This window comes from Mustela nivalis, assembly GCF_964662115.1.
Source record: "Mustela nivalis genome assembly, chromosome: 2".
Classification (NCBI taxonomy): Eukaryota; Metazoa; Chordata; class Mammalia; order Carnivora; family Mustelidae; genus Mustela; species Mustela nivalis.
The window spans coordinates 137509449-137534320 of record NC_139021.1 but is presented as its reverse complement, the minus strand read 5'-3'; the positions used below and the strand labels follow the sequence as shown (position 1 = coordinate 137534320).

The window sequence follows — 24872 nt, the reverse complement described above, 5'->3', positions numbered from 1 at the left end:
GGCGAGAACTTGCAGAGAACCCCATCATTATCTGATCTGTAAAAATGACCAGTGTTAGATGTAAGCTGTTAATCACAATGACTTCTTTAGCCTCGGTCCCTTGGGACAGACCCTCCAACTCAGGAGACACCAACACAAGCTTTCATGAAAAGGGTCTGTTCCCCCCGGACTTCTGCTTTCAGACAAATAAAAATGTTTCTCTCTGTTCTTTCCTTCTCTCCCAGGATGGTGGTTGTTATGGTGATCTGTTCTGCAAAGCTCTGAAAACATATAATATGCTTTGTTTTGGAATTTACCGGCTGAGAGATGCTCACCTCAGCACCCCCAGCCAATGCACGAAGAGGTGAGTATATTTCTACTCTGCTCTCCCAACCCAAATGCAGAGACAGAAATACCTTCTCTTGTCCCCGACAATGACGACAATGAATACCTGTGTACGTGCTCTGAGTACGAAACAGACTCTGTACACATTACATCCAACACTGAGTTTGAAGGTTATGGGAGGTTTTTTCTTTAATCACTCATATCAGATGTAAAGATACTGTGGGAAGAAATCAAGTTTTATAGGTTAGTTCCTGAACAGGAGCATCTCCTCTAAACTCCAGCTACTGGGATCATTCTGCTGGTACCTAACAGATACTTCATATTGCTAGTGTTTAAGGTAGATGGTTCCTCTGCCATATCTTACATGCCTGTATTTTTACTGACTATATTTTTAATGGACTTTTTATTTATTTATTTATTTTAAAAGATTTTATTTATTTATTTGACAGACAGAGATTACAAGTAGGCAGAGAGGCAGGCAGAGAGAGAGAGAGAGGAGGAAGCAGGCTCCCTGCTGAGCAGAGAGCCTGATGCAGGGCTAGATCCCAGGACCCTAAGATCATGACCTGAGCAGAAGGCAGAGGCTTTAACCCACTGAGCCACCCAGGCGCCCCTTAATGGACTTTTTAAACTGTTATGTATTTATTTTAAGAAAACTATGTATTATCAATTTAAGCAGAAAAATATAACAGTTTGTATGCTCTATATATTTTTAATTCTTTATTTTTTATATTCTTTATATTTTTTAAATTGCATTAAAATAAATTCACAGTGATCCTAAATTAAAAATACGTCATAGAATTACGAAACTCAGTGTGTCTGTATAATACACCTCCAGAAACAATGCTGTAAGATGAGTATTTTCCAGCTTTGCTTGCACATTAGAATCACCAGGGGTGGGATGCCTGGGTGGCTCAGTTGGTTAAGCAGCTGCCTTCAGCTCAGGTCATGATCCCAACGTCCTAGGATCAAGTCCCACATCAGGCTCCCTGCTGAGCAAGGAGCCTGCTTCTCCCTCTGCCTGCTTGTGCTTACTTTCTCACTCTCCCTCTCGCTGACAAATAAATAAATAAAATCTTAAAAAAAAAAAAAAAAAGAATCACCAGGGGTGCTTTTTAAAAATATTCTGAGTTCTCTGATTTAATTGCTCTGGATTGAAAAGATAATTTTTTTAACATATAAAGATTATAGTATACAGCCAGAAGTGAGACTCCTTGGTATGTCTGGCTTGAGCATCCACTTTGAGGTGTAATACTATAGAGAAAACAGTATTTTTTTTTTTTTTTTTTTTTTTTTTTGATCCTGTGTGTGTGTCTGAACAAAAGCTGCAATGCATTTGGGCCACTCAGAATCAGACTTGAACTTGATATTGAATTGGAAGGGGCACATGGATCGTAGGAAGCACAGTTTGGTTTTCCTGTCATAGGCACTAATTCAGCATCTCTGCCAGACCTCGTGTGGGCCTCCTGCCCCGAGCCAAAGAGAGGAAGGTTTAGTTCAGCTTGGAAGACAATGTTGAAGGCCTTGGACCAGCTAGAAGCCCATCCTCCAGATGCTCTTCAAGACCCGAGGAGTCTCTTGGTTCAGAGGGGGGTGAACTATGCGCCCAGTTATCCTCCTGCCCTGACCCCTCTGCTCTCCCGTGCAGGTATGTCATCACCAACCCCCCGTACGAGTTTGAGCTCGTGCCGACAGACCTGATCTTCTGCTTGATGCAGTTCGACCACAACGCCGGCCAGTCCCGGGCCAGCCTCTCCCATTCCTCCCACTCGTCCCAGTCCTCCAGCAAGAAGAGTTCCTCCGTGCACTCCATCCCGTCCACGGCAAACCGACAGAACCGACCCAAGTCCCGGGAGTCCCGAGACAAACAGAAGTACGTGCAGGAAGAGCGCCTCTGATATGTGTAGCCACTGCCACCGTGTGTGAAACTGTATCTGCCACTCATTTCCCCAGTGGGTGTTTCCAACAGTAACTTTCCCCCTTTTCCCCTATAGTCCCCCCTTTTTTTTACACATATTTGCATATGTATGATAGTGTGCATGTGGTTGTCATTTTTATTTCACCACCATAAAACCCTTGAGCACAACAGCAAATAAGCAGAAGGACCAAAAGTTATTTATGATTCTAGGGGAGAAATAACCGAAAGGCATGCTCCAGACATAAACAGCTCACTGCAGGAAGCGGTTCGCAGAGTAGGGGAGAGCCACTGTGATCGATGTCAGTTATGCAAAGCAAGTTTAGTCAATGTAGAAGAAAAGTTTGTTCTGATTTATCAGGATTATCAGGGTGCTTCGGGTTTTGATTTTGTTGTTTTCCTTCCTTCCTTTTTTTTCTTTTTTTTTGTAATACACACGCAGTAATATATACATACACATTTATTTGAAAGGAGCAACCAAAACAGCAACAAAAACATATCGATTGTTTCCACTCTCTGGACTGAAGTCTAGCAAAGCATTTAAAAGGCTTTCACCATTTGTGTAGATGATTATTAAGCACCTGCTTTTATAAGAGAACATCCAGGATTTTTTACTCACCAAGGCCTTTTTGTCCCAGAGCTCACTTCCTCTGGGAGTTCCTGTGAACGTTTCTGCCCTTACTGTGGAGGAAAGAATAGTATCCCATTAGTGGCTGTATCAAATTCTAGTCATTTAATTTAAGTGAACAGAGGTTTGATTGCGTATTAAATTGTTATTCTGTCTCCTTATGCCATATGACTAGCTATTTTTTTTTTCTTTCACTTTTGACATTTGGGATGAAAAGCCATATGTATCATAAATATCAGATGTAAGTCATTAAAAACTGCCTTCCTGGGACTTTTACATCTTTTAAAAGGTGAATTACTTACCTTATGTACAGAATAAATAATGCTCAGGAAAGAGCGAGTATTTTTCCATGCATTCTCAGGGGACCTTTTTACTCCCCTTTGTTTGATTAGCTAGGGCCCTGATGCCAGGTAGGAGCAAGGGCTGGGGCCGCGTTAGAGCGTGAGGAAGATAAACCCAGCGGCAGATCATGTTTTTCTAGGAGCTGACATGCTAAATAAATCAGAAGGTAGGGGGAATCGAGCCACAGTTGACTCAACAAAGACAAAAGCTAGCCACCACCTCGGACGGTTGGCCCAGCTGCATGGTGCTGACTGTCCCAAAGCAAGGAGCTAGTGGGAAAACCCCTCCCCAGTTTCTTGAACACGGCCGATTCACTTAGGCAGGCGAATGACGACAACAGCAGCGAGCTGCTCCTTGTTGTCACGAGGTGGGGGAGAAGTGTGCAACAGTGAGCCAAACACACATTTTGGTATAATTTTTTTTTCTTTTGTTTTCCTTCTTTCCTTCCTTTTTTTTTTTTAAGTTAGTAAGCATGAGAGGAAAGGGAGAAAAATCCCCTTTTCAATATAGAGTTGTTAGATGCTGTATGCATGCAAATCAGGCTTTGGACAGGGCGGTAGTTCTTTCAAATCGGTCACCTCCACTGGAACTGAATTCATGTATGTGTGGACTGGCCCTGGCCTGGTGTATACCGATTTGAAATGTCTACTTTAAAAAAAAAAAAAAATTCCATAGAGCAGAATAGGGGTGGAGGGGAGGAGAGAAATGTCACACCTGTACCATCTCTAAAAAGGTGTTTTTATGGTGAATGCTTTGAGTTTAGATTTTGGACCCCCTCTCCCCCCAAGCATGATAGCTTTGGAGATTTGCTTGCTGTGTGAATTGACAAGCACTTTTACTGACAAAATGGTGAGGCTCAGTCTGAACCTCTGCCCCCATACCAAAGACAGGGCAGTGCAGTATTCAGACCAGGAATGGGGTGGGGCAAAATTGCATACATGGATGTTAAAAAGCCCTATGAGTGGAAGAATTTTTTTCAAATTATTTTTTCCCTATATACATGGATTTCTATATTATGTATAGCTATCTTTTTATATAGAACTATATATATATATCTCTCTATATATATCTATACACACATATATACACATATATGTGTGTATATATATACACACCCATATACATACCCCAGTTTGGGATCCTGAAGAGCTTTTCATGCATTCTTTGCAAAGGAGGTTATAAAGTTGTGCCCATAGAACATTTATAACTATAAGAATGTGCCAGTTAAAGTGCTCAACAGGAAATATGACAGTTTAAAAGCATTGTAAAACTCACATAGCTTACTTCTCTCTCTAAAGTGCAACAAGGATGAATAGAATGGGCCAAGGTATGACAATTAATGGTTCTGCATGACCTAGCCACTGCTGGGGGTTTTCTTCTATAACGTTGTCCTTGTGAAAACTTTTGTGAAATTAAAAAAAAAAAAAAGGAGTTACAAATTTTATTCTGTTATTGGTTTATTTTTATTTATATTGTTCTGTTTGTGGTTTTATTTAGTTTGTTTTGCTTTTTTTTTTTTCCCCCTTCCCTCTCCCCTCCTCTTCCTTCCCTATTTCTCCTTCTTCCTCCACTTTCTAAATTGCTCAGCGCGATGAGGCTATGCTGCTGCTACTGCTAGACCCCTTAGAGTTTGTTTTGGTGTTCTTGGTTTTTGGGGTTGGGTAATTTGGGGGGAACTTCTCTCCATTTGGCTTGCCTTTAAATCTGCACGTGGCCTCCCTGCCCACCTTGGTACCTTGCTCCAAGTCCAAAAGCATTTTCCCATCAAGAAACCCAGCTTCCTCCACTTCCCCCCCATTACCACCACCCCAACCCAGCCCCCATCGGTCTGTCCACATTTCTGTGTTTATCTTGGCAAGACCTGCTAAATCCAAGTACAATGCCAGGTGATAAACTTTGCTGGAAAACATTTGCAGCTATTCCATTTGGCCAACCTGCTTCTCGGTTCATATTTTATCCTCCTTTTAATTTAGACCAGAGGTTTATTAGTGACAAAAGCATTGGTCTCCTTTATGTGTGGTTAGTAGGCCCTCAAATGAAAACTGCTCAGTTGTGTGTATCAGCTCACAGAGCATGCCCAGTTATCCGGGGCCTCACGGCTCAGGCCCTGCATTATCCAAGTCTCTCCTGCCACCTGCCTTTCTGGCATTTGCTTCATCCCAACAAGGGATTGGGCAGATAGAGGGCAGTAATTCCAAAATGCATTTTATATACAATCTGTTAGCAGCTCTGATGAGATGATGTTGTGACAGGAATGGAATGTGACATAAGATGAAACTTTGGAATTTTCCCGGGACTTTGGGCACACAATTGAGAGTTGACTGTAGTGTGTGGCTAATGATACATTCAATGATGAATAGGTATCACTGTGACCTCTCTTCTATTAGCTGAAACGACTCTGTTGTACTTTCCCTCACTAGAACCAAGAGTCTCCTCCGTTGTTTTCCATGTGACTCCAAACTGCCTCATTCCTCTTTCAGGTTCTTTTAGAAGGGAAGCACACAAGTTCTCATACTGTGTCTCGCCCCTTCTTGCTCCCCATGAAAAAAAGAAAAGGAAAGAATACGGATGGCATAGAAAGAGAGGAAGTAAGAGAAAGAAAGAAAAAAAGAAAGGAAAAGAAAGAAAAGATGGAGGAAAGAAAAGGAAAGAAGGGAGGGAAGAAGGAAGGAGAAGAGAAACAGAAAGAAAAAAGAGAGACACACAGGGAGGGAAAGGGAGGAAGGAAAGAAGGAGGGAAGGAGAAAGAAAGAAAAAAGGAAGAAAAAAGGAAGGAAGGAAGAAAGGGGTAAAGGTAGAAAGCGAACGAATTATTTGAAGAGAAAGTATATGCATTTAAAAAGACCAACAGCTAGAAACTCAATTATCTGTACCCTTCTACAAGAGAAGCAGTTTATAAACCATTCAGTCCAATTTGCTTTAGGCTTTGACAGGGCTGAACCTTAAATAAGTGAGTAGACCATGAGGTGTGCTGAAGCTCTCAGCCTCAGCCCTCACTCAGATGATCATAAAATCATCAACATCTCTAAGGACTCCTGTCCAGGGTCCTTCCTGAAGCCAGTTCAAATGGATAAAGAGAAATCTGGACCCTTCTATAGACAGTTCTACCACAACTGGGAGAAGTTTCAAATTCTGTATGAATATTACAGGTTGTAACCCAGACCCTTCATATAAATGCTCAGTAAATATGTTAAAATAAATTAGTCTTAAATATTTTCAGGCCTTTCATCAAGTTATCAGCTATCTTTACTCCCTAGACTTAGTAAAAAAAAAAATATATATATATATATATATATATGAATGCCCCCTGGGTGCTTCCTGATGTTCTGTGCTATTGGCACTTTCCGGAGCTGGGCTCATAGCTGAAAGGGAGAATAGCTTTATAAGTACAGTGAGACAGAGGTACTGCCTTTGCCTCCTGCCAGCATTGTCAAGATCTCAGATGACCAGTAAAACCTTTGACTGGCTCTTCTTCAGTATGGGGAAAGCCTAAAGGTGTCTGCATCCCAATAGAGACAATTAAATCAACCTGTCAGGTTCCTATAGCAACAGGCTCCTGAAGGATAAAGAGGAGCGTATAGAAACTTCGGGGCCCATGGAAGTCAAGACAGGGTAAAAATCAGTGTCTCACTCAGCTTCTTCAGCCCATCCCTGCTTTGTCATAAAAGGGTGATGCAGAATAAGCTGTGGGCACCTGTCACTAAACTGCTTGCCTGTCTCCCACCAGATCGCACATCTACTGCATAGGGAGGGGAGAGGGAATGGTCCCCTACCACCGGAAAAGGAAGAGTGAAGAGTCTGTCTATGGGGTGTCAGCTGCACAAAGGCCCCAGAAAAAGGCCAGAGCAGGCAGTCTGCTCCGCCAAGCGAATGGCAGCGTTAGACTTTAGTTAAAAGAGGCAAATAGAATTATGGTAGGGATGGTTTTCATTTCTATGAAATAGCCATACTTTGCCCACAAAGAGGGAAGAGGGCAGTAGGCATGGGTGGGATCCCCTGAGGGCCTTGGGGTGTGAGGGGCAGAGGGCACATGCCAGCCTTCCTCCTGGCAAAGTAAGCTGTGAACCCGTCCAGCATTATCTTTGAAGGCTTCAGCTCCTGGTTAGGGCTTACCGTTCTCAGCTGTTGTCTCTATCCACATAGAACCTTTTCCTTTTAAGCCCTTTCTAAACCTCAGCTTGTGGTACAGCAGGAAGAGGACCAATTATTCCAAATACCTCTGCTGTATTATCGTCTCTCCTTTCATGCATTCTTCTCTGGGGAGCAGTTATGTGAAAAAGCGAAATCCCACAGAACTGACAACCCACGGAGCCAGCAAAGAGGCTCAGTATTCACAGCCCAGCCTGTTTCTCTGCTTGCAGGTACCCAAGCAGTCAGGGCAGCCCAGGTCTGGGGCTCTTACCTCCCACAGCCCACTCCTCCAGGCTCTTCGTGGCTTGAGGAAGTCATAGCTCTTACCGTGGACCCTTCTATCTCCATGATGGAAGTAGCTATGGGAGACACAGATGGCTTGTAGGTGGGGCAGGGCACCTGTTGAGTACAAAACCAGTGTTTTAAGGATGCAGGTCCTATGGCAGGGTAGCAACCCTAGACTCACCAGAAAGAACACTGGGTCACTCCTTCCTCTCATTTCCTTCCAAACGAAGATAACCCAAGCAAATCTTCCTCTGTCGTCTCTACTGCCAAAAGCCCCGTTCTGCAGGCCAACCCTCCAGTTTATGACCTTTAGATCTCTTCCCCCAGCTCATTTGCGGCCACACGGAAAAGAACCACCCATCGTCACAGGAGCCCTTTAGTACTGAGAATACTCACGTTACTGCTAACCTCACAGGACAAGCTAACACCTTAGTGCTCACTCAGTGCCAGACTCTGCTAAGCAGTTTACAGGCAGTAACTCACTCGATCCTCACACAAGCTCAGATGTAGACGCAGTTCACCTCTCTGTTCAAAGGAATCTGTAGGACAGATTTGTTCAAAGTCATCCAGCCACAAAGCGGCAGAATGGCATTGAAAACTGGCCTATGAACTCTGCCCCTCTGCCGTCAAGGCGGCTGCCATTACTAACAGACGCTCAAGAGCACACACTTACTTACCAGGCATCTGGACCTGTGCTAAGTGGTGCACCAGCACTAGCCCCTTTTATCTAGACAACAGCGTTAGGAAGATCTGATCACAGGTCCTTTTTATAGAAGAGAAGCTGTAACTGAGCTCAGTTACACAGTGACTTGCTTGGAGCCAAGCAGCTCCCGTGTGAGACCCCAGATCCCCTTGACCTTACCTTCCTGCTCCAGGGCATCTCCCTAGCTCCTGCCTCCCTGCCAATCCTTGGTGTGTATCTCATGGGCCAGCTGGTCTCCATAGATGCCGTCTCCCGACCACAGTGCCAGTTCTTCTAGAATCATCTCTCTGCAGTGTCTGGGTTGTATCTCGTGTGACTAGCCCATTTTCAGAGACTGCCACGCCTCCCATCGCTGATCTGGGCAGGTCACACACGACCCTTGCCGTGATGATGTCAGGCTCAGCAGCCTCAAAAGAGGCTTGTTAACAAATGGGGCTGTTTTTCTGTGGAGGGAGGAGGCCCTCACAGCCAGATCTGTCGCCCTTCCCATCTCAGGGACAAAAATGAAGCTCCCAGAAATCTTTCTGGCCTGTGGGATGAGGCAGGGAGAGGAGATAAACTCAGGGATTTGGATTTATCCTGGACCAAGAGTACATATTCAGTACCTACTTGAATCCCTTCCCTGAGTATTCTTCCTCCTGGCCAATGTTGTAGCCTTCCTCGGGCACAGTCTCTTTTTGGAAGGCAAGATTCAATAAACCCAAGTGTCACAGTCCTACTTGAAGCACTCTCTGTTGAAGCAGATGAGTAACGATCATTAAAGTGTGTGTTCCTCTGATGCCCTTTGGGAAGAATCTCTTCATAAAATACCTCTGCCCCTGGATATTTTACTAAGATGCTCAGAGCATTGGTATATTTCAATTTCCTCAACATCCTATCCAAACAAGTCTCCAACAACATACATATTTATATCTCATAAGGCACCCAAATTAAAAAGCCCGTTTCTCAGGCATAATGAAAACCTCGACTCATTACCAGGATGTGCCGGAACATAACTCCTTCTCGTGTGGAAGCTGAATGGCCAAAACACAGGGGCTACTCTGCATAGATTTTCTCCCATGGCAAGAAGTGTAGAAGGAAAGAAAGAATGAAGCTTAAACGGGGAAATAATGCTCTCTTTCTTACTGACAGCAGAAAGAAATTGATATTCTCTCTGCTGCAAAAGGTCAAAATGCCAACTTTGAATTGAACTGTAAAGACTAAATTCTGAACAATTATTCTCTGCAGCAGTTGTAAAAATTTCAGCAAATTGCAGCTGTCTTAGGTCTTTCGCCCAAAAGACCTACTCGTTTCCATCAGCAGAGTTCAGTTTCCTTTCCAACCTGGCATGTCCAGCCTCGCACTAAATCCCTTTGCACAATCAGTCCCCGCAGTGGCACAGCCAAAACCAAGGGCAGCTCAGGCAAACAGCACAGACTCCCGGTTCTGCTTTTCTGAAAACCATCTTTACATATAAACCATTGGAAAAAGTCGGAGTTTGAAATTGTTTCAGCGGCCTGGCAATGCTTTTAAAACATGATAACCATCAAACTCTACTCCTCTCTGAAAGGTTAGTTTAATCGTAGATCACAAAAAATTGGTTTCCACAAATGCATAATGGTTCATCTATGTCACACTTGAACTAAATGGTTTTTTAAATGGAGCTGAAATTATTTTGATGTGTACACAGTCCTGGATTTCTATACAACCTTTTTTAACCAGTCCATCAGGAACCTTGCCTCTAAAGCCTCATTAATAATTCAGATGTGCTGATGACTTTAAAAGATCTATGGAATTGAAGCTTAGGAAAAAAAAAAAAAAACTCTGCTTGACAAAAAGATAAATGAATGTAGAAAGAAGCTGTAGGAGTCTGGCAAGCTGTAGATCATCTCAGAACAGATTGTAACTTTATCATTCTGTCAGGGGGAATAATTTAAAGCACTTAATCAGTTAGTTTCACTGTGAGGATGTAGCATTATGAATTCCTATCGTCCAATCTGTTCAAATCAAAGTGAACTTAATTATAATAGGTGAGAGGGCCAGAGCAGGAGAAAGGGGAGCAGAGAATGATGGGAGAGAACGTAGTTTCCTGAGGGTTAACTGAGCTGTGGAACAAAGGGTAGTGAGCAGGCTTTCCCGGAGGCACACCCCAGCTCCCGCGACAGTGTTTACAGGGAGGGCTCAGACTTGACACAGCGGGAGAGAGGACGCATCCAGCAGAAAGCAGCAGAGCGGCTGTGAGCTGACGGCAGGTGTTGAATTTATAGATCATTAGGCTATCAGACAGACAGACGTACAGACGTAAAAACACACATGCGCGTGTACCTCCACGCACTCTTCTATCCAGCCAGCTGAGCCATTTTGGTTAACAGATCAGTCCGGGCCCCCTGACCAGGCTGTTGTGACTGGTTCTGATAGGCAGCAATGAGGCCATTGTCTCTAGAGCCGTGGGTGTGCCTGAAAGCTTTTCCCCTTTTCCTTTTCTTTTCCTAAGCCACAAACAAGAGTCCCAAATTAGAATGTCCTATTTGCCCAGTGTCTTCATGTCTGAACACAGGGTCAGTTATCCAGAAAGTTTCAATCCTACAAAAAAAAGAAAAAAAAAAAAAAAAGGCAGGGGTGAGGCCGAGTTGTGTAAAACAGCACCGAAATGCCGTGAGGATGCTAGGCCATTTTCTTGTCCAACCCACCCCCCGCAGTGCACCCCCCACCACTGGCACAAACCACCCCCCACGCCGCCCAGTCCTCCAATCGCTCTGACTCAGCATTCTCTCAGCCATCTCTGTATTTAGAGTGGAAATGAAATGCCAAGACTTGGTCAAGCTCCCTTGTCAACAGCTTGGGTTATTATAGTCGGTTAAGATACTGCCACTAGGAATTCCTTCCCCAACTTTATACCAACATAGAGTTTTCTTTCATGAAATAAAAGCCATCTCAAAATCCTCTTCAAACTTTGGTTGCTATTCTGATGTTTAGTCTCATTGCCCAGCACAATCTGTGGGCTTACTTTAAGACCCTCAAAACTGGAGGGTTAAAAAAAAAAGAGAGAGAGACAGAAAGAAAAAGAATAAAATAAGAAGAATGGTGTATTGAGCTGTAACTTGAAGTATGTCTGTAACAAAGTCAAGTACAGGCTGAGATCCTGCCTAAGATGCTAGATCACTGGCTCTCGGTCAGGGACAATGTCCTTTATGTTCCCCTCAAATCAGTGAACACACAAATTTTTCCTCAGGCACAATGTTCATGCCCAATATTTGATGTATTCAGCATCTCCTTGCCACCAAAGCTTTCCAGACCACTAAAAGAATCCCGGAGAACATTGCTGGAGCTCCTCTTCCAACCCCTCCTCATGCTCAGAGGTCCACCCATGGTGCCCCTACATCCCAAGGGTGCATTGGTCATCACTTGCCACAGGCAGCAGAGGTGTCCCATGTTCTGGGTTTCTCCCTACACTGCACTATCTCTTAGCAACTACTCACTGTCAGCTTCTATCGATTACAGTTTTGCATTTTTTTTCAATGAACTTTCCAAAGGCTTTACCCTAGGACTAATTAAGCTTCTCATTTCTCCTTCTTGTTCTCTATCCGTTTTGCTCTTTAGCAGAAAAGAAATGGTTTACAGATGAACCGGATAATGCCTATCCCAGAAACATTCAAATCAAGCCCATGAGTACCCACATGGCTAACCAGATCAACCAATATAAATCCACAAGCAGCTTGATTCCACCAATCAGAGAAGTTGAAGATGAATGTTGACTCCCAGGAGACCAGAACTATTTTTTTAAAGCCTGACAAACTTCATAAATGGTGACGTGACTTTTCTTCCTCTTACATGCTGAATCACTGGTGGAGACGTTAGGATAAGCAAGAAATGCAAGAAAAATAAAGTAGACAGATCTTTCTCTTTGTCTGCCTTGAATATTGCTTCCATGTATTTTGGAAAAGAAAATGATTTCATTTATAAATGAACATACTAAAATAGTCATGTATAGCCTCTAGCATTTTAAATTATTTTTATTTATTAGAAAGAAATATATTTTTTCTTTTCTTTTTTTCATTGTCAAATATCTTCCCTGTATCTAAACAATGCAAAATCAACATGAGTAAGTGGCCAGACTCCTTAATACATCTTTCTCTTCTTTCTCTCTTTTCCTTTGAGGAGAATGATGGTCACCACCACAATTAATTGTAACGAAGGCCAATGGATTACTAAAACAATTTTCAAATTGTCCAATGATGTAAACATGTATTTTAGTAAATTCATAAAAGGAGACAAAAAAGGGGGCAGGTGAATTTCCTGGATGGGTGTTGTATCTTAGCTGCACTGACACCAGCTCTTAATAAATGGAAACTTATTTATTTTCTCAGTTGAAAGTCATATTTTTGTAGCTTTAGTTTTCATTCTGTATTGCTCATCCCTTTGTTCGTATATTTGAAGGAAAGACCTTCTTGCAGCTTTTCTACAATTACCAGATGAGGTTGATCCGGCCATGAACGATGCCAGGAGGGTTGTGGGCACGCCTGGGACATTGACCTTGAGGACTAGATACACACCAGATACTGCTCCGTTTGTTGTGTGAATGGTGGGGACTCCTCCATGCTGTTATGCTTCTCATTTCCTATGTCCAAACCACCCTCGCAAGTACAGGAATTTCAATTCTGGAAGGGTTTGGTGGACTTTTTCCCCACGCTCCAAGTCTCAGAGCTTTTAGCCTGAAAGTGTGTAAACACCAGTGGATAGTTTTACTTCACAACAGGATATGATAACACGTTCGTTCTTTTTGATGAGTTTTTGTTTAAAAGCCAGAAACATTTTCACGATCAAGGAGACTACTTTTGCCCAGATTTCATTTTATTTTTTCAGGCTTTCCTTTAGTTGTTGGGACAAAACACACAAACTTGCTGCAACGGTGTAAAACATAATAACGACAAAAGGAAAGCAATGAATGCACTCAATCCCGACTGTTAGAAAAGGCCTTTGAAAACGACCGGCAATGAAATCAAATGTCTCAGCCACTTCCAACTGTGCTCAAAGATTTTTCTAGCCATCAGACACAATTACCAAGTCTCAGAGCTCTGCCGTGGCTTGCATGCTTGGTGTCTAGTCGTCCCGGCAACTGTTACGTTCCAAACGATTTAGCAAATCTTTCAACTTCAAAATGATCAATCTTTTATACAGTCATCAGGATCTATGGAGAAGCATGGATGTGATAGTGATTTTTCTTTTCTTAAAAATGTAAACTGTGGACACTTGAAGAAACCAAACTTACCAAAATATCCCCCCAAAGTCCCACGGTATCTCCTCCATTAATTCTTTAGGCCATGACCCTGTGGTACTTAGGATATTAGTGCAACTCAGATCAGAGCCAAGCAATGAAATCACCATGAAAACATATGTCCACTAAGTACTTCAATGACCAGTATAGGCAAAATGAGCTTCTGCCCCTGTCTACTCCCTGCAGAGCCCATGTAGTCGTGCTTCTGCCCTGTAGGCGCTGTCCTGAAGTGACTTGTCAGACTGTGGTTACCCTGTTGTCACATTTTGTAGAAGTAGTTCTATAAAAGTATCGTGAATATAATGTACGTCCAATTGGATTGTTAAAAAACTACTTATAACCAATCACTTGTCTACTAAAATGACTAAAATGACGTCAGCAGTCTATATCTGGGCTTATGAACATTTCCTGGTTTCCCACAGAAGTAAAACAGGTTTGTGGGGGTGAATCCCTTGTTTGGATTTCACAACTTTCCTGAAAGCTAGGCCTTCTTCTACATAATGATTTTGCATTGGGGTCACCTTGGTATGTTCCCACCAACCCACGCTCTTCTTTCCTTCATGAACCCTGGTGGGCTCTTCTTCACGCTGTCTCCTGATAACCATCTCTGAATTTGTCATAACTGTTTGGTGTCCTCTGGCAGGCAGTGGTGGCCACCTAAAGGACCTTCTCTTAAAGAAACAGTGTCCTGTGCTTCTCGAACCCATCTCTCCACACCAAGTCACTCTGAAAACACAAGTGAAAACTCCAAGAACTGATTGGCTAGAGATGTGGATTTAAACTCCTTTGCTTTGCTTTTCTCTTTCTTCCCCTTTCCTTTTCTTTCCATTCAAGTATTGCTGAAAGAAAACTTTTTTTTTCCTTTTGACCAAAATGGCTCAAATGGCTTCCTAAAGCAAAGGGCTGCCCCAAAACCTAACTGGCAGGAATCTATTTTCTTCTACGGTAAAGTAGCAAGCTCATGTTGTTTTGCTTTTGATAAATTCAGTAAGAATTCGTTCTGATACAGAAAATAAAAATGAGCTTTTTTGTTTTCTTGAGGAAGTATGCAAAAATGGTTGGTGGCTCCTTTGGCAAAAACTGGTGCCTGGTAGGTTCAAAGTGACACAAGAACAGAAACAAGATTATAAGACCACTGAAGGGCCCAACCCAATATTAGGTCTTCCTGATTAGTTTCAATGTGTTGACCTTTCTGGCCAGGAAGAGGTCATCTTTCAACCCCACCGTGACAGAACCATTCCCATTTTTCTGACTAAATTAAGACCAATGACGGTCATCATTGGTACCATCTGTCTTATAAGACTATGATCTTCCATCCCAGTTCAGGGTTCCACAAAAGTCCTTACGCAAACTAAAGTCTCTTGGGTGCTTTGGGAATCAAAGATCCACCAAGAGGCTATTTAAGAAGTGGAAATCACCTGTTTACAAAGACATCATCACCATCATCATCATCTTTCTTAAGAAAACTTTTACTTTCATTTAAGCAATTTTACATTTCAAAATATCACCTTGAACTAATATAAAAGACTTCAAAGATAAGTGATTGTGACTAAGGCATGTTGGGGAACACCAGAGCTCTTTCCTTTCAAAGGTTGGGGCATCTTATGATGTATTTTGTACAGAATTTAATTAAAGACTTAAAACAACAGGGGATTAAAACTCTTTGGTTCAAGTTGGAAAAGAGATAAAGCCTAAGAAAGCATAAACATAAAAGCATAAGAGAAAGCATAAGAAAATTGGGGATTATTTTCATGTTGAAAGGCAAAAGTATGACTTCCTTACTTGGGTTGAATATGAGTGTTCAAGAGCTACATCTACAAATAACTAGCTATGAGCTTGGAGAATATTCATGAAACCGTCAGAGTCCCAGGGACCTCATTTGTAAATGAGAGTGATTCACCTAAATGGCCCTAAAGTGCCTTTCAGATCTGGCAGGATGTGAGTTAGGATAGTAGTGGGAGCCTTAGAATAGACCTTGGAAACAATCTTGTCCTGTGCTGATGGGCCTCTTGTTACAGCACCCAAGCAGTACTCCTGATGTACAGTTTTTGCTCTGGACATGTGGAAGCTAAGTTCATGCCTCTGCTTCACACTTTGGAGTCTCCTTAGGTTCAAAATGCAGTTTCAAAATTCAGGTTCTCCTGGGTCACATCAGGTCAGACTTTTCTGTTTGTTCCTATGATTTTCTTTCCCATCTCAGCTCTGCCTTCCCTTTTCTTGGCTCCAAGAGTAGTTCCAGTCAATCCCTTCATCTCTAACCCGTATCTCCACTTTTCAATTCTAGTTAGAGTCTCATGACCCCTAGATTCCTATGATTTTTCCTCATTTTTATTTCCACAGGTGAATCTGGGGTTTAGGAAGCAACCCATCTTCTCACTTCATTTCCTGTCCTGTTCATTTGATTTCTTTTCTTCCATTCATCAGTCAAATTTTGATCTACCATTCTTCATTTTCAATGAGAACCTCAGTAAAGAAAGAAAGGAAGGAAAGAGCAAAATGAGGAAGAAAGGTAGGAAGAGAGAGGAAAAAGAATATCAAATCAATTGATTTGATCATCAGCCTACTCACAGGAGACCAAACAGATCCATTCAACTTGGACATGGCATTCTATGGTAGAATCTGTCCATTTTCTCTTCTGTCCCTATAGTCTGTCTATTCACTATTCTGTTCCTCTTTGTGGCTTTTGGAATGGTAGTATTATCACTGTGGTCCTTCAAAGGAACTTCACTATTTAGGGCTTGACTCATTCTCTTTAAAAATCAAAGGGAACTGAGATTTCACTTATAACTCATCTGGTAAATTCCCTTTCTCCCCCTCCCCTACTCACCCCACGTTCCCAAAGCACATTTAGTTTTCTATCCAGCAGAGATGATTTGGCACTTAAATCCCATGATCATATAAAGTGGTGATATGGCCCTTTGGATTTATTAATGAGAGAAGAATAATTAGAAATGATTTCCAGCCAGCTTATATGAGCGTGGCCATATTGGTTTTTTAGGTGAAGTCTGCTCTAGTTGGTTGTTGCCCATGTAATACCAGTTGTTCATATTTTTTAAATTGCCATAAAATAAGACAGTTCAGCCTATACTTTTATCCTTAATTTTATTTCCCAAAGAACTACAGAGCCTAATTTGCCATTGCTCTGGCAAGCTCGTCTGGAACATGTACAGAGGGAAAGGAGCCTCTGTGTCCTGAAGCCGCAACCCGTTTGCCGAACACCAGTTAGAGTCTGCATTGTATCACAGCCTCATGTGGTTAGACTGGGGGAGGAATGCTGAGTTAGACTATCTATACCAGACCTTCCTATTTTGCTTCATTTTTTGAAAAAGGGCCCGAGACTTAAGTATCTAAAGACAGGCCAAGCCAGGAAATGCAGCTAGAAGCTAGGAAGAAAGAGCAAAAACAAAATGATATAAACAGCAATTTCAAGCACCATCAGCCAGGTGCAGGTATGTGGTGGCAAGAGTTAGTGCTCTGGGTGGAAAGGAAGGAGATATTGTATTGAATCATATAGTTTGAGAAGAATGCAGAGTGATATAGTGCTTGATGGGTTTTGGAGGTATTTCAAAGGGAAATAGATGGCTGGAGAAATGTAGAGAATGAAGGTTTTCCAGGAAGAGGTGACTTAATGGTTCATGGCTCATTGGTGGGAACGGGATTTCAATCCATAGGGCATTTTGTCTCTGGTGACATGATCCTAGAGGGGAGCTGAAGAAACCTAAGATGAGACCTCAGGAAATAGATAGTCTGAAGGGCCAAGCCAAGAGATTGAGACTTGAATTAGAAAGCCATGGAAAGCCACCAAAGGTTTTAAACAGAGTGATGAACACCAATGCCTGTGCATTTTTTAGGTTGAAAGTTTTGAGATGTCAGCTCCTCCTGGAAGTCATCAGGAGTGCATGTGCAAAGCTAAATGTTTTTCTCAGCTGCATGGAGTTCTCAATGGTGCACATTCCAAGTCAAAAACAGTATATGAAGAACCTACCTTCCTCAGATGAGGGTTATAGATCATACTCATTGTAGAAGTTTAGTTGGAGTTAGTTGGGGCGGGGGGGCTGGTCGGCAGATTGGGAGTCGGGACAGTGACTGGTTCTTTGTGAAAGAAACACTGACTTTGGACCCCAAGAGAAGAACTATGTGGAGGAATAGGAAAGAAAAGAAGACAGGAAAGGGAGCCAGAGAATATGGGAAGCTGAACAATGTCATATTGGATTCATTCAGAGTAGAAGAAGCTGAGAACTTTCCATCAAGGAACACCTTGCAGACAAAGTGGGCAGGTGGAGCTGGGGAGAGGCTTCCAGCAGGCTCTGGATTTGGAAGTCAGATTCACAGAGGTCCTTGTGAAGTGGGGAGCATGGCTGAATCTTCCAAAGGAGAAAGCATAGGTCTGAAAGGCCATCTGGCAGAAGACTCAGGGGCCTACAGCCATATTTATAGGGGCAAAAAGGAATAAAATAAGTAGATGCTCTTGGGATGGGAGATCCACGGTACTCCAGAACTAGAGAAGCAAGAAAAGGGAAACCAAGAAAGGGTGGGTTATACAAGAGGCTGGAGATGAGTGGTACTGAAGAAGGATGACTCAGAAGTGCAAGGACTCACGTGATAAGGGTAAGGACTTTGCTTATTCATCTTTAACCCCAGAGCTAGTCATGAGGCCTGTCTCAGGCTGGGGTATCAGTCGGCCACTATGTGTTACTTTGGACACCATGGGAAACACAATGTGGGCAGATCCTCTAGGTCACCGACACTTTTCCCGGAGAAGGACTCAAAGGAGAGGGATCTTGAGGTGGGTCACCTCTTTCCCCTCGCTGTTCATGTCACCCCAATATTCTGCATCCCCTTCTGAGCAATGCACACACTGGAAGCTTTGATTTCGGCATTCTTAGAACAAATGTGACCATCACTTTGCTTTGGTGACTTTTCTGGGCAAGCAGCAGGAGGAGTGAGGCTTTTTGGTGTGGTGAAAACCAACCTGAATTTCTAGCAGATTTTAAGTTTAAAAAGGTTTCCTTTGGTCTGTTTATCCCCTCGAGGATATTTGTGTTTCTTCTCCTCTTCCTTGCTCTTCAGCAGAACAGGGACAAAAGTGACCCCAAAGCTCTCCACGGTGCCTGCCTTAGGAAGCATGGCCGGGCTGACTGTTCAGAATCTTAGATGGGAATGTACGCACGGCCTGGATGCACATCTGCCAGAGCAAACCAGAGCTTTCCTCACACGGGATTCAGGGTCAATGTGAGAGGCAGCCAGCAGGTAAGGGATCCCTGCCAACAAGGTTGACAGAGCCCCACATCCACACTAAAGCAAAGCCCTGCTGCCCCAGAGCAGCCTGCTCCCTTTCCCTTCCTTCCGCTAAGTACAGCCGGAGACACATTTGACCAGAACTGCAACATTTCAGACATAAACCAAACCCCGGCCTGGAACTTCTAATTAAAAACGTTTCATTCCCAGGTGGCATAGTCGCATCCTGCCTAAAACTTCTGGCCCACATCCCATCCCCCAGATGCTGAAAAAGAAACCTTTCCCCACTTAACACCCAAAACCTGCACTCAATGTTTCTTCAGGGGACAAAGGAAAAAAAAAAAGTACACTTCTACAGAGGTCAGCCTACATGTTCATTAAGGAAAAAGAGCGTGGCTTATTCATCTGTCTTTCAAACTTTTGCTTGTCGGCATTATGATTATGATTATGATTAATTACTATGAACAGGAATTGGAGGAGAGAATAAATGCTGGTGCTCTGAAATGATCTACCCAACTCTGTCATCTGTAACAACCAGTGATAACTCTCTTGTCTTGTAAAAAGGGTTTGTACATAACTTGTACATGGTTTCATTTTGTATTTTTCGCAGATTAAAAATTTATGTATTTGTGTTCTAAAACAACGAGTGTTCTTTGTGTTTCTGTAGCACCCATGTCTTTGGGGAATTTTGGGGGGGGGATGGGGTGGTGGGGGGGGGCAAAGTCTCTGAATTGCGGTCAGATAGTTTAGCTCTTTCAGATGAAGGCAAGTTTCTGGACTAAGAAGAGTGATGGGCTTGCCTTTCTATTGCCCTTCCAGCTCCAGCAAAGAGACGGTTACAGGTCCAAGGAGCTTCAAGGAGGCTGTCAGGTGGTGCCAGCCCAAGGCAACAATGGACAATGGCTGAGAGGGAGAGCCACTGTTGCTAGATGTGGTGCCCAAGAACACTTCAGGACCAGGCCATGGCCAGTGGGACCACAGGCTCCTGCAGTGGTCTCCCACAGGCAAGCTTCTAAGGACAGAGAGGCAGCCTTCAAACATGCCCTTTGAAAGCTAGAACCCTTCTCTCCTCAGCCACCTGCTTCCAAGCTGGCTACTCTTTCTTGCCTTGTGCACAGCAAAGCAAAGTGCTTTCCCCCTGCACTTCTGTGATCAAAACCCAGGACAACCTACAAAAGTTTTGACTCATCTTGCCTGCCCTCACTCCCAGCAGGGCAACAGGTGAAACTTTGTCTCGAGATAGAAAAGACCTCTTAAAAATGAGCACTGTGGTTTCAGGGCCATGATTTAAATCTTCAGCATCCTGTGAGTTTGAATTCTTTGAGGGAGGCTGGGTCCCCAAGGTTAAGACTTGTCTAACCTGGAGGAAAGGAAGGAGATAGAGAGTGGAGAAAGCCATCCAAGCCATACACACGTAATGTATATAATGTATGGGCACTTAACAAATTCTAGGGATTACTTTATTGTTCATCAGCCAAATATTTACTCACTAGCTAATGCATTCACATTCCTCTACTGGGACCTGGGGATACAACAGTGAGTAACCTCATGATCCCAGTCTCCAGTCTGGGAAGGGATGGAATAAACAGATAAATAGGGAATAGTCATGTATTAAAAATTGATCCAGAGGGGTAATTTTTTTTTATCATTTTTAGAAATGATAAATGCTTATCATTTCTAAGCATGATAGCCATTAGAAACACAGAAAAGGCACTCAGCCATTTGAAGAACAACTACCAATGGATTGATAACTTTCAAAAACAAACCCCTGTTCTACCTAAGACAACACTGGCCCAAACCAGATTTCCATTCATGGGGTCAGCAAGAGCAGTTCTACCTGTCAGGATGTGCCAATTCCTGCCAGTCTCTGTACTTCAGTTTCTCAACTTGCCTTCTCCAATATTTGCTAACAAATCTGAATGTTGCTGGGGAGAGTGTAATTGCAGAACATATGGTCCCCATTAGTTAGGCAAACTCCACTGCCAAATCCGGCTCCAAGGAAGGAGTCTGCATAAAAGATGAAGTATTAGAAAAAGATCGACAGTGACAGAGAAAGCAAATAAAAGAGATGAGACAGTGAGTTACAAAATAGCAGGCTCGGCATACACAGCACAATAAATGCGGAACATATTTTTCTATTTGTTGCAAAAACAATATATGTGAATTTGTGCTAAAATCTCCCTGTAGCAAAAATCAAAGTAGACCATTCACCAGAATCAATGTTAACTGCTTTGCAATGTCAGATAAGATAGATTCTGCCTGGGAGAAAAACTGGGGGGAACAGAATAGACAGTGTGCAAAAGAAATAAAGCATGAACGATATCAAAATGTAAATACCAGCATAGGCACTATTTTAAATGTTAATGGACCGGGCCTTTGAGAGAACAGAACCTCATGCTTCCTAAATGTTCACAGTCAGAGAGTCTAAAAACGTAAGCTAAAAATCAGAGATAATATATCCCCTACGAACTAGAAAAGATGGCTGGACAAGGTGGGAGTGTTGGGCCTCATTGGGCAGAAGGCAGTTCCCCTGCCCAGTGCAGCTTCTGAAAGTTGTCAAGGAAGCAGGGCAGTGCCTATGCCCAGATGCACCCTGGTGGCATGGCTTCCTCTTTCCAAACTGCTAACGTGGGGCTTTTGCACCCACTGCCAACCTCATGTTCCTTGATTTTCTACCTGTTCTAGTTATTTCACCCATACCTAATTTGACAGATTTTTTAAAAAAGCTATTTACCATAATATGGTCTTTCAAAAATAAACAACTTTGTATAGAATCAGCAAACTCTTAAGTACTCTGTTTCTTTGGTTAGTATACTGTTTAATTATACTGCATACTACAGTAACAAGTACAAATGTTTAAACAAGCTTGAGACTGCTGGTCAGCTCAGCTGGTGGAAGCACAAGGAGCAGACATAAAATGCCAGTGCCCCCACAGAAAGCAGTGAGCATGTTCCCAGATGGATGGAGAGAGAGCATCCACTAACCCAGCTAGCTGATAAGTCATGCTTGATTAAGAGGGCTCCTATCAGAAATGGGTGTAGATCTCTATCAGTGAGGGGAGAGTTAAGTGAACTTATTCATCCACTTAATGGAGTTCTAGGCACCCAGTAAAAAGGATGAGGTAGATTAATGTATATTGGGGTTGGCAAATTCATCTCTGAGGCCCAATATAGCCTGCTGCCTGTATTGTAAATAAAGTTTTATTGAAACCCAAGTATGTCAATCATTGTATATCATCTATAGTTGATTTCCTGCTGAAACAGCACAAATGAGTAATTACAAGAGACTGAATGGTATATAAAGCCTAAAATATTTACTCTCTTACCTTTTACAGAAAAAGTTTGCTGATTCCTAGCCTATGTTACATACAATGAAAAAACATAATGTATATTATGATCCTACTTCTGTTACGTGAATAGGCATGTGTAAATTCATTAAAGTTTGGAAGGAAATAGGTCAAGCCATAGACCGTGATTATCAAGATAGGACAGGAGTAGAGGGAAAAATTACAAGATGTATGAAAGAATTTTGCTTTACATTTCTGTGTTGTTTAGGTTGGTGTATATTAAGCACACACAAATATATATATGCATACATATATATGTGTGTGTATATACACACACACACCCATATATATATATATTTTTTTCCTCCTTTTTTCTCCCTGGTTTTCGGTCTCTTCTAAATTGGTTAGTCTATATTTTCCCAGGGGAGCTGCTACCCTTTTAGTATTTTGTAATCTCATCTGTTCTTATTTGGATAAAATGACAAGGCAGAAAAACTCACCTCAAAAAAAGAACAAGAAGGAATAATGAAAGCTGGGGACCTAATCAATATGGACATTAGTAGGATGTCAGACTTAAGAGATCAGAATGACAATTATCAAGGTACAAGCTGGGCTCAAAAAAGCATGGAGATACTAGAGAATCCCTTTCTGGACAAATAAAAGAATGAAAATCTAACCAAGTTGAAATTTAAAAAGCTATTAATGAGGTGCAATAAAAAATGGAGGCTCTTACTGCTAGGATAAATGAGACAGAAGAGAAAATTAGTGATATAGAAGACCAAATGATGGAGAATAAAGAAACTGGGAAAAACAGAGATAAACAACTACTGGACCATGTGGGGAGAATTTGAAAGAATAGTAGAATAAGTGGGATCCCAGAAGACGAAGAAAGAGAGAAATGGGCAGAAGGTATATTGGAGCAAATTATAGCAGAGAATTTACCTAATTTGGCTAAGGGAACAAGCATCAAAATTCAGGAGGCACAGAGAACCCCCCTCAAAATCAATAAAAATAGGTCAACACCTGGTCATCTGATAATAAAACTTACAAGTCTCAGTCACAAAAAGAAAATCCTGAAAGCAGCTTGGGACTAGAGGTTTGTAACCTATAACAGTATTAGACTGGCAGCTGATCTGTCCACAGAGACCTAGCAGGCCAGAAAGGACTGCCATGATATATTCAGTGCACTAAATGAGAAAAGTACCCAGCCAAGAATACTATATTGAGCTAGACTGCCATTGAAAATAGAAGGAGAGATCAAAAGCTTCCAGGACAAACAAAATCTAATAGAATTTGCAAACAGCAAACCAGCCCTATAGGAAAAATTGAAAGGGGTCCTCTAAGCAAAGAGAGAGCCTAAAAGTAACAGACCAGAAAGGAACAGAGACAATATACAGTAACAGCCACTGTATAGACAATACAATGGCACTAAATTCATATCTTTCTATAGTATCCCTGAATGTTAATGGGCTAAATGCCCCAATCAAAAGACACAGGGTATCAAAATGGATAAAAAACAAGACACATTGATATGCTACCTGCAACAAACTCATTTTAGACCCAAAGACACCTTCAGATTTAAAGTGAGGGTATGGAAAACAATTCACCATGCTAATGGACATCCAAAAAAAGCTGGGGTGGCAATCCTTATATCAGATAAATTAGATTTTAAGCCAGAAAGTATAATAATAGCCGAGGAAGGACATTACATCATACTTACAGGGTCTATCCAACAAGAAGATCTAACAATTGTAAATATCTATGCCCCTAACATGGGAGCAGCCAATTATATAAACCAATTAATAACAAAATCAAAGAAACACATTGACAATAATACAATAATAGCAGGGGATGTTAACACCCCCATCACTGACAGGGACAGATCATCTAAGCAAAAGATAACAAGGAAATAAAGGCTTTAAATGACACACTGGACCAGATGGACGTCACAGATCTATTCAGAACATGCCATCCCAAAGCAACAGAATACACATTCTTCTCTAGTGCACATGGAAAATTTTCCAGAATAGGTCATATCCTGGGTCACATATCAGGTCTCAACCAGTTTCAAAAGATTGGGATTATTCCCTGCATATTTTCAGACCACAATACTTTGAAACTAGAACTCAACCATAAGAGGAAAGTTGAAAAGAACTCAAATACATGGAGGCTAACGAGCATCTACAGAATGAATGAATGAAAGAAAGGGTCAACCAGAAAATTAAAGAAGAATTTTAAAAATACATGGAAACAAGTGAAAATGAAAACAACTCTTCAAAATCTTTGGGATGCAGCAAAGGTGGTCCTAAGAGGAAAGTATGTAGCACTACAAGCCTTTCTCAAGAAACAAGAAAGGTCTCAAGTTCACAATCTAACCCTACACCTATAAAAGCTGGAGAAAGAATAGCAAAGAAAGCCTAAACCCAGCAGCAGAAGAGAAATAATAAAGATCAGAGTAGGAATAAATGAAATAGAAACCAAAAGAACTACTATAGAACGGAATAACAAAACTAGGACCTTGTTCTTTGAAAGAATCAATAAAATTGATAATCCTCTGGCCAGACTTATCAAAAAGAAAAGAAAAAGGATCTAAATTAATAAAATCATGAATGAAAGAGGAGAGATCACAACCAACACCAAAGAAATGCAAACTATTATGAAAACATATTATGAGCAACTATATGCCAGCCAATTCGACAATCTGGAAGAAATGGATGCATTTCTAGAAACATATAAACTGCCAAAACTGAACCAGGAAGACACAGA

General features: G+C 42.0%; 1 protein-coding gene across 10 annotated transcripts in view; it reads left to right on the top strand.

Moving 5' to 3' along the window:
• The window catches only part of KCNMA1 (potassium calcium-activated channel subfamily M alpha 1), a 722449-nt gene extending 709776 nt beyond the window's left edge, over window positions 1-12673 (top strand). For 3 of the 10 annotated variants that reach the window (XM_082719519.1, XM_082719514.1, XM_082719525.1), the window contains 4 exons: window positions 225-343; window positions 1973-2197; window positions 4508-4536; window positions 11908-12206. In XM_082719519.1, coding sequence (XP_082575645.1) covers window positions 225-343; window positions 1973-2197; window positions 4508-4536; window positions 11908-12062 — 528 coding nt within the window. In that variant the 3' untranslated portion in view covers window positions 12063-12206. Of the gene's footprint in view, window positions 1-224; window positions 344-1972; window positions 3693-4507; window positions 4537-11907 lie in introns of those variants that run through there. The other 7 variants (XM_082719520.1, XM_082719518.1, XM_082719523.1 and 4 more) reach the window with 5 other exon arrangements.
• The last annotated feature ends 12199 nt before the right edge of the window (window positions 12674-24872 follow it).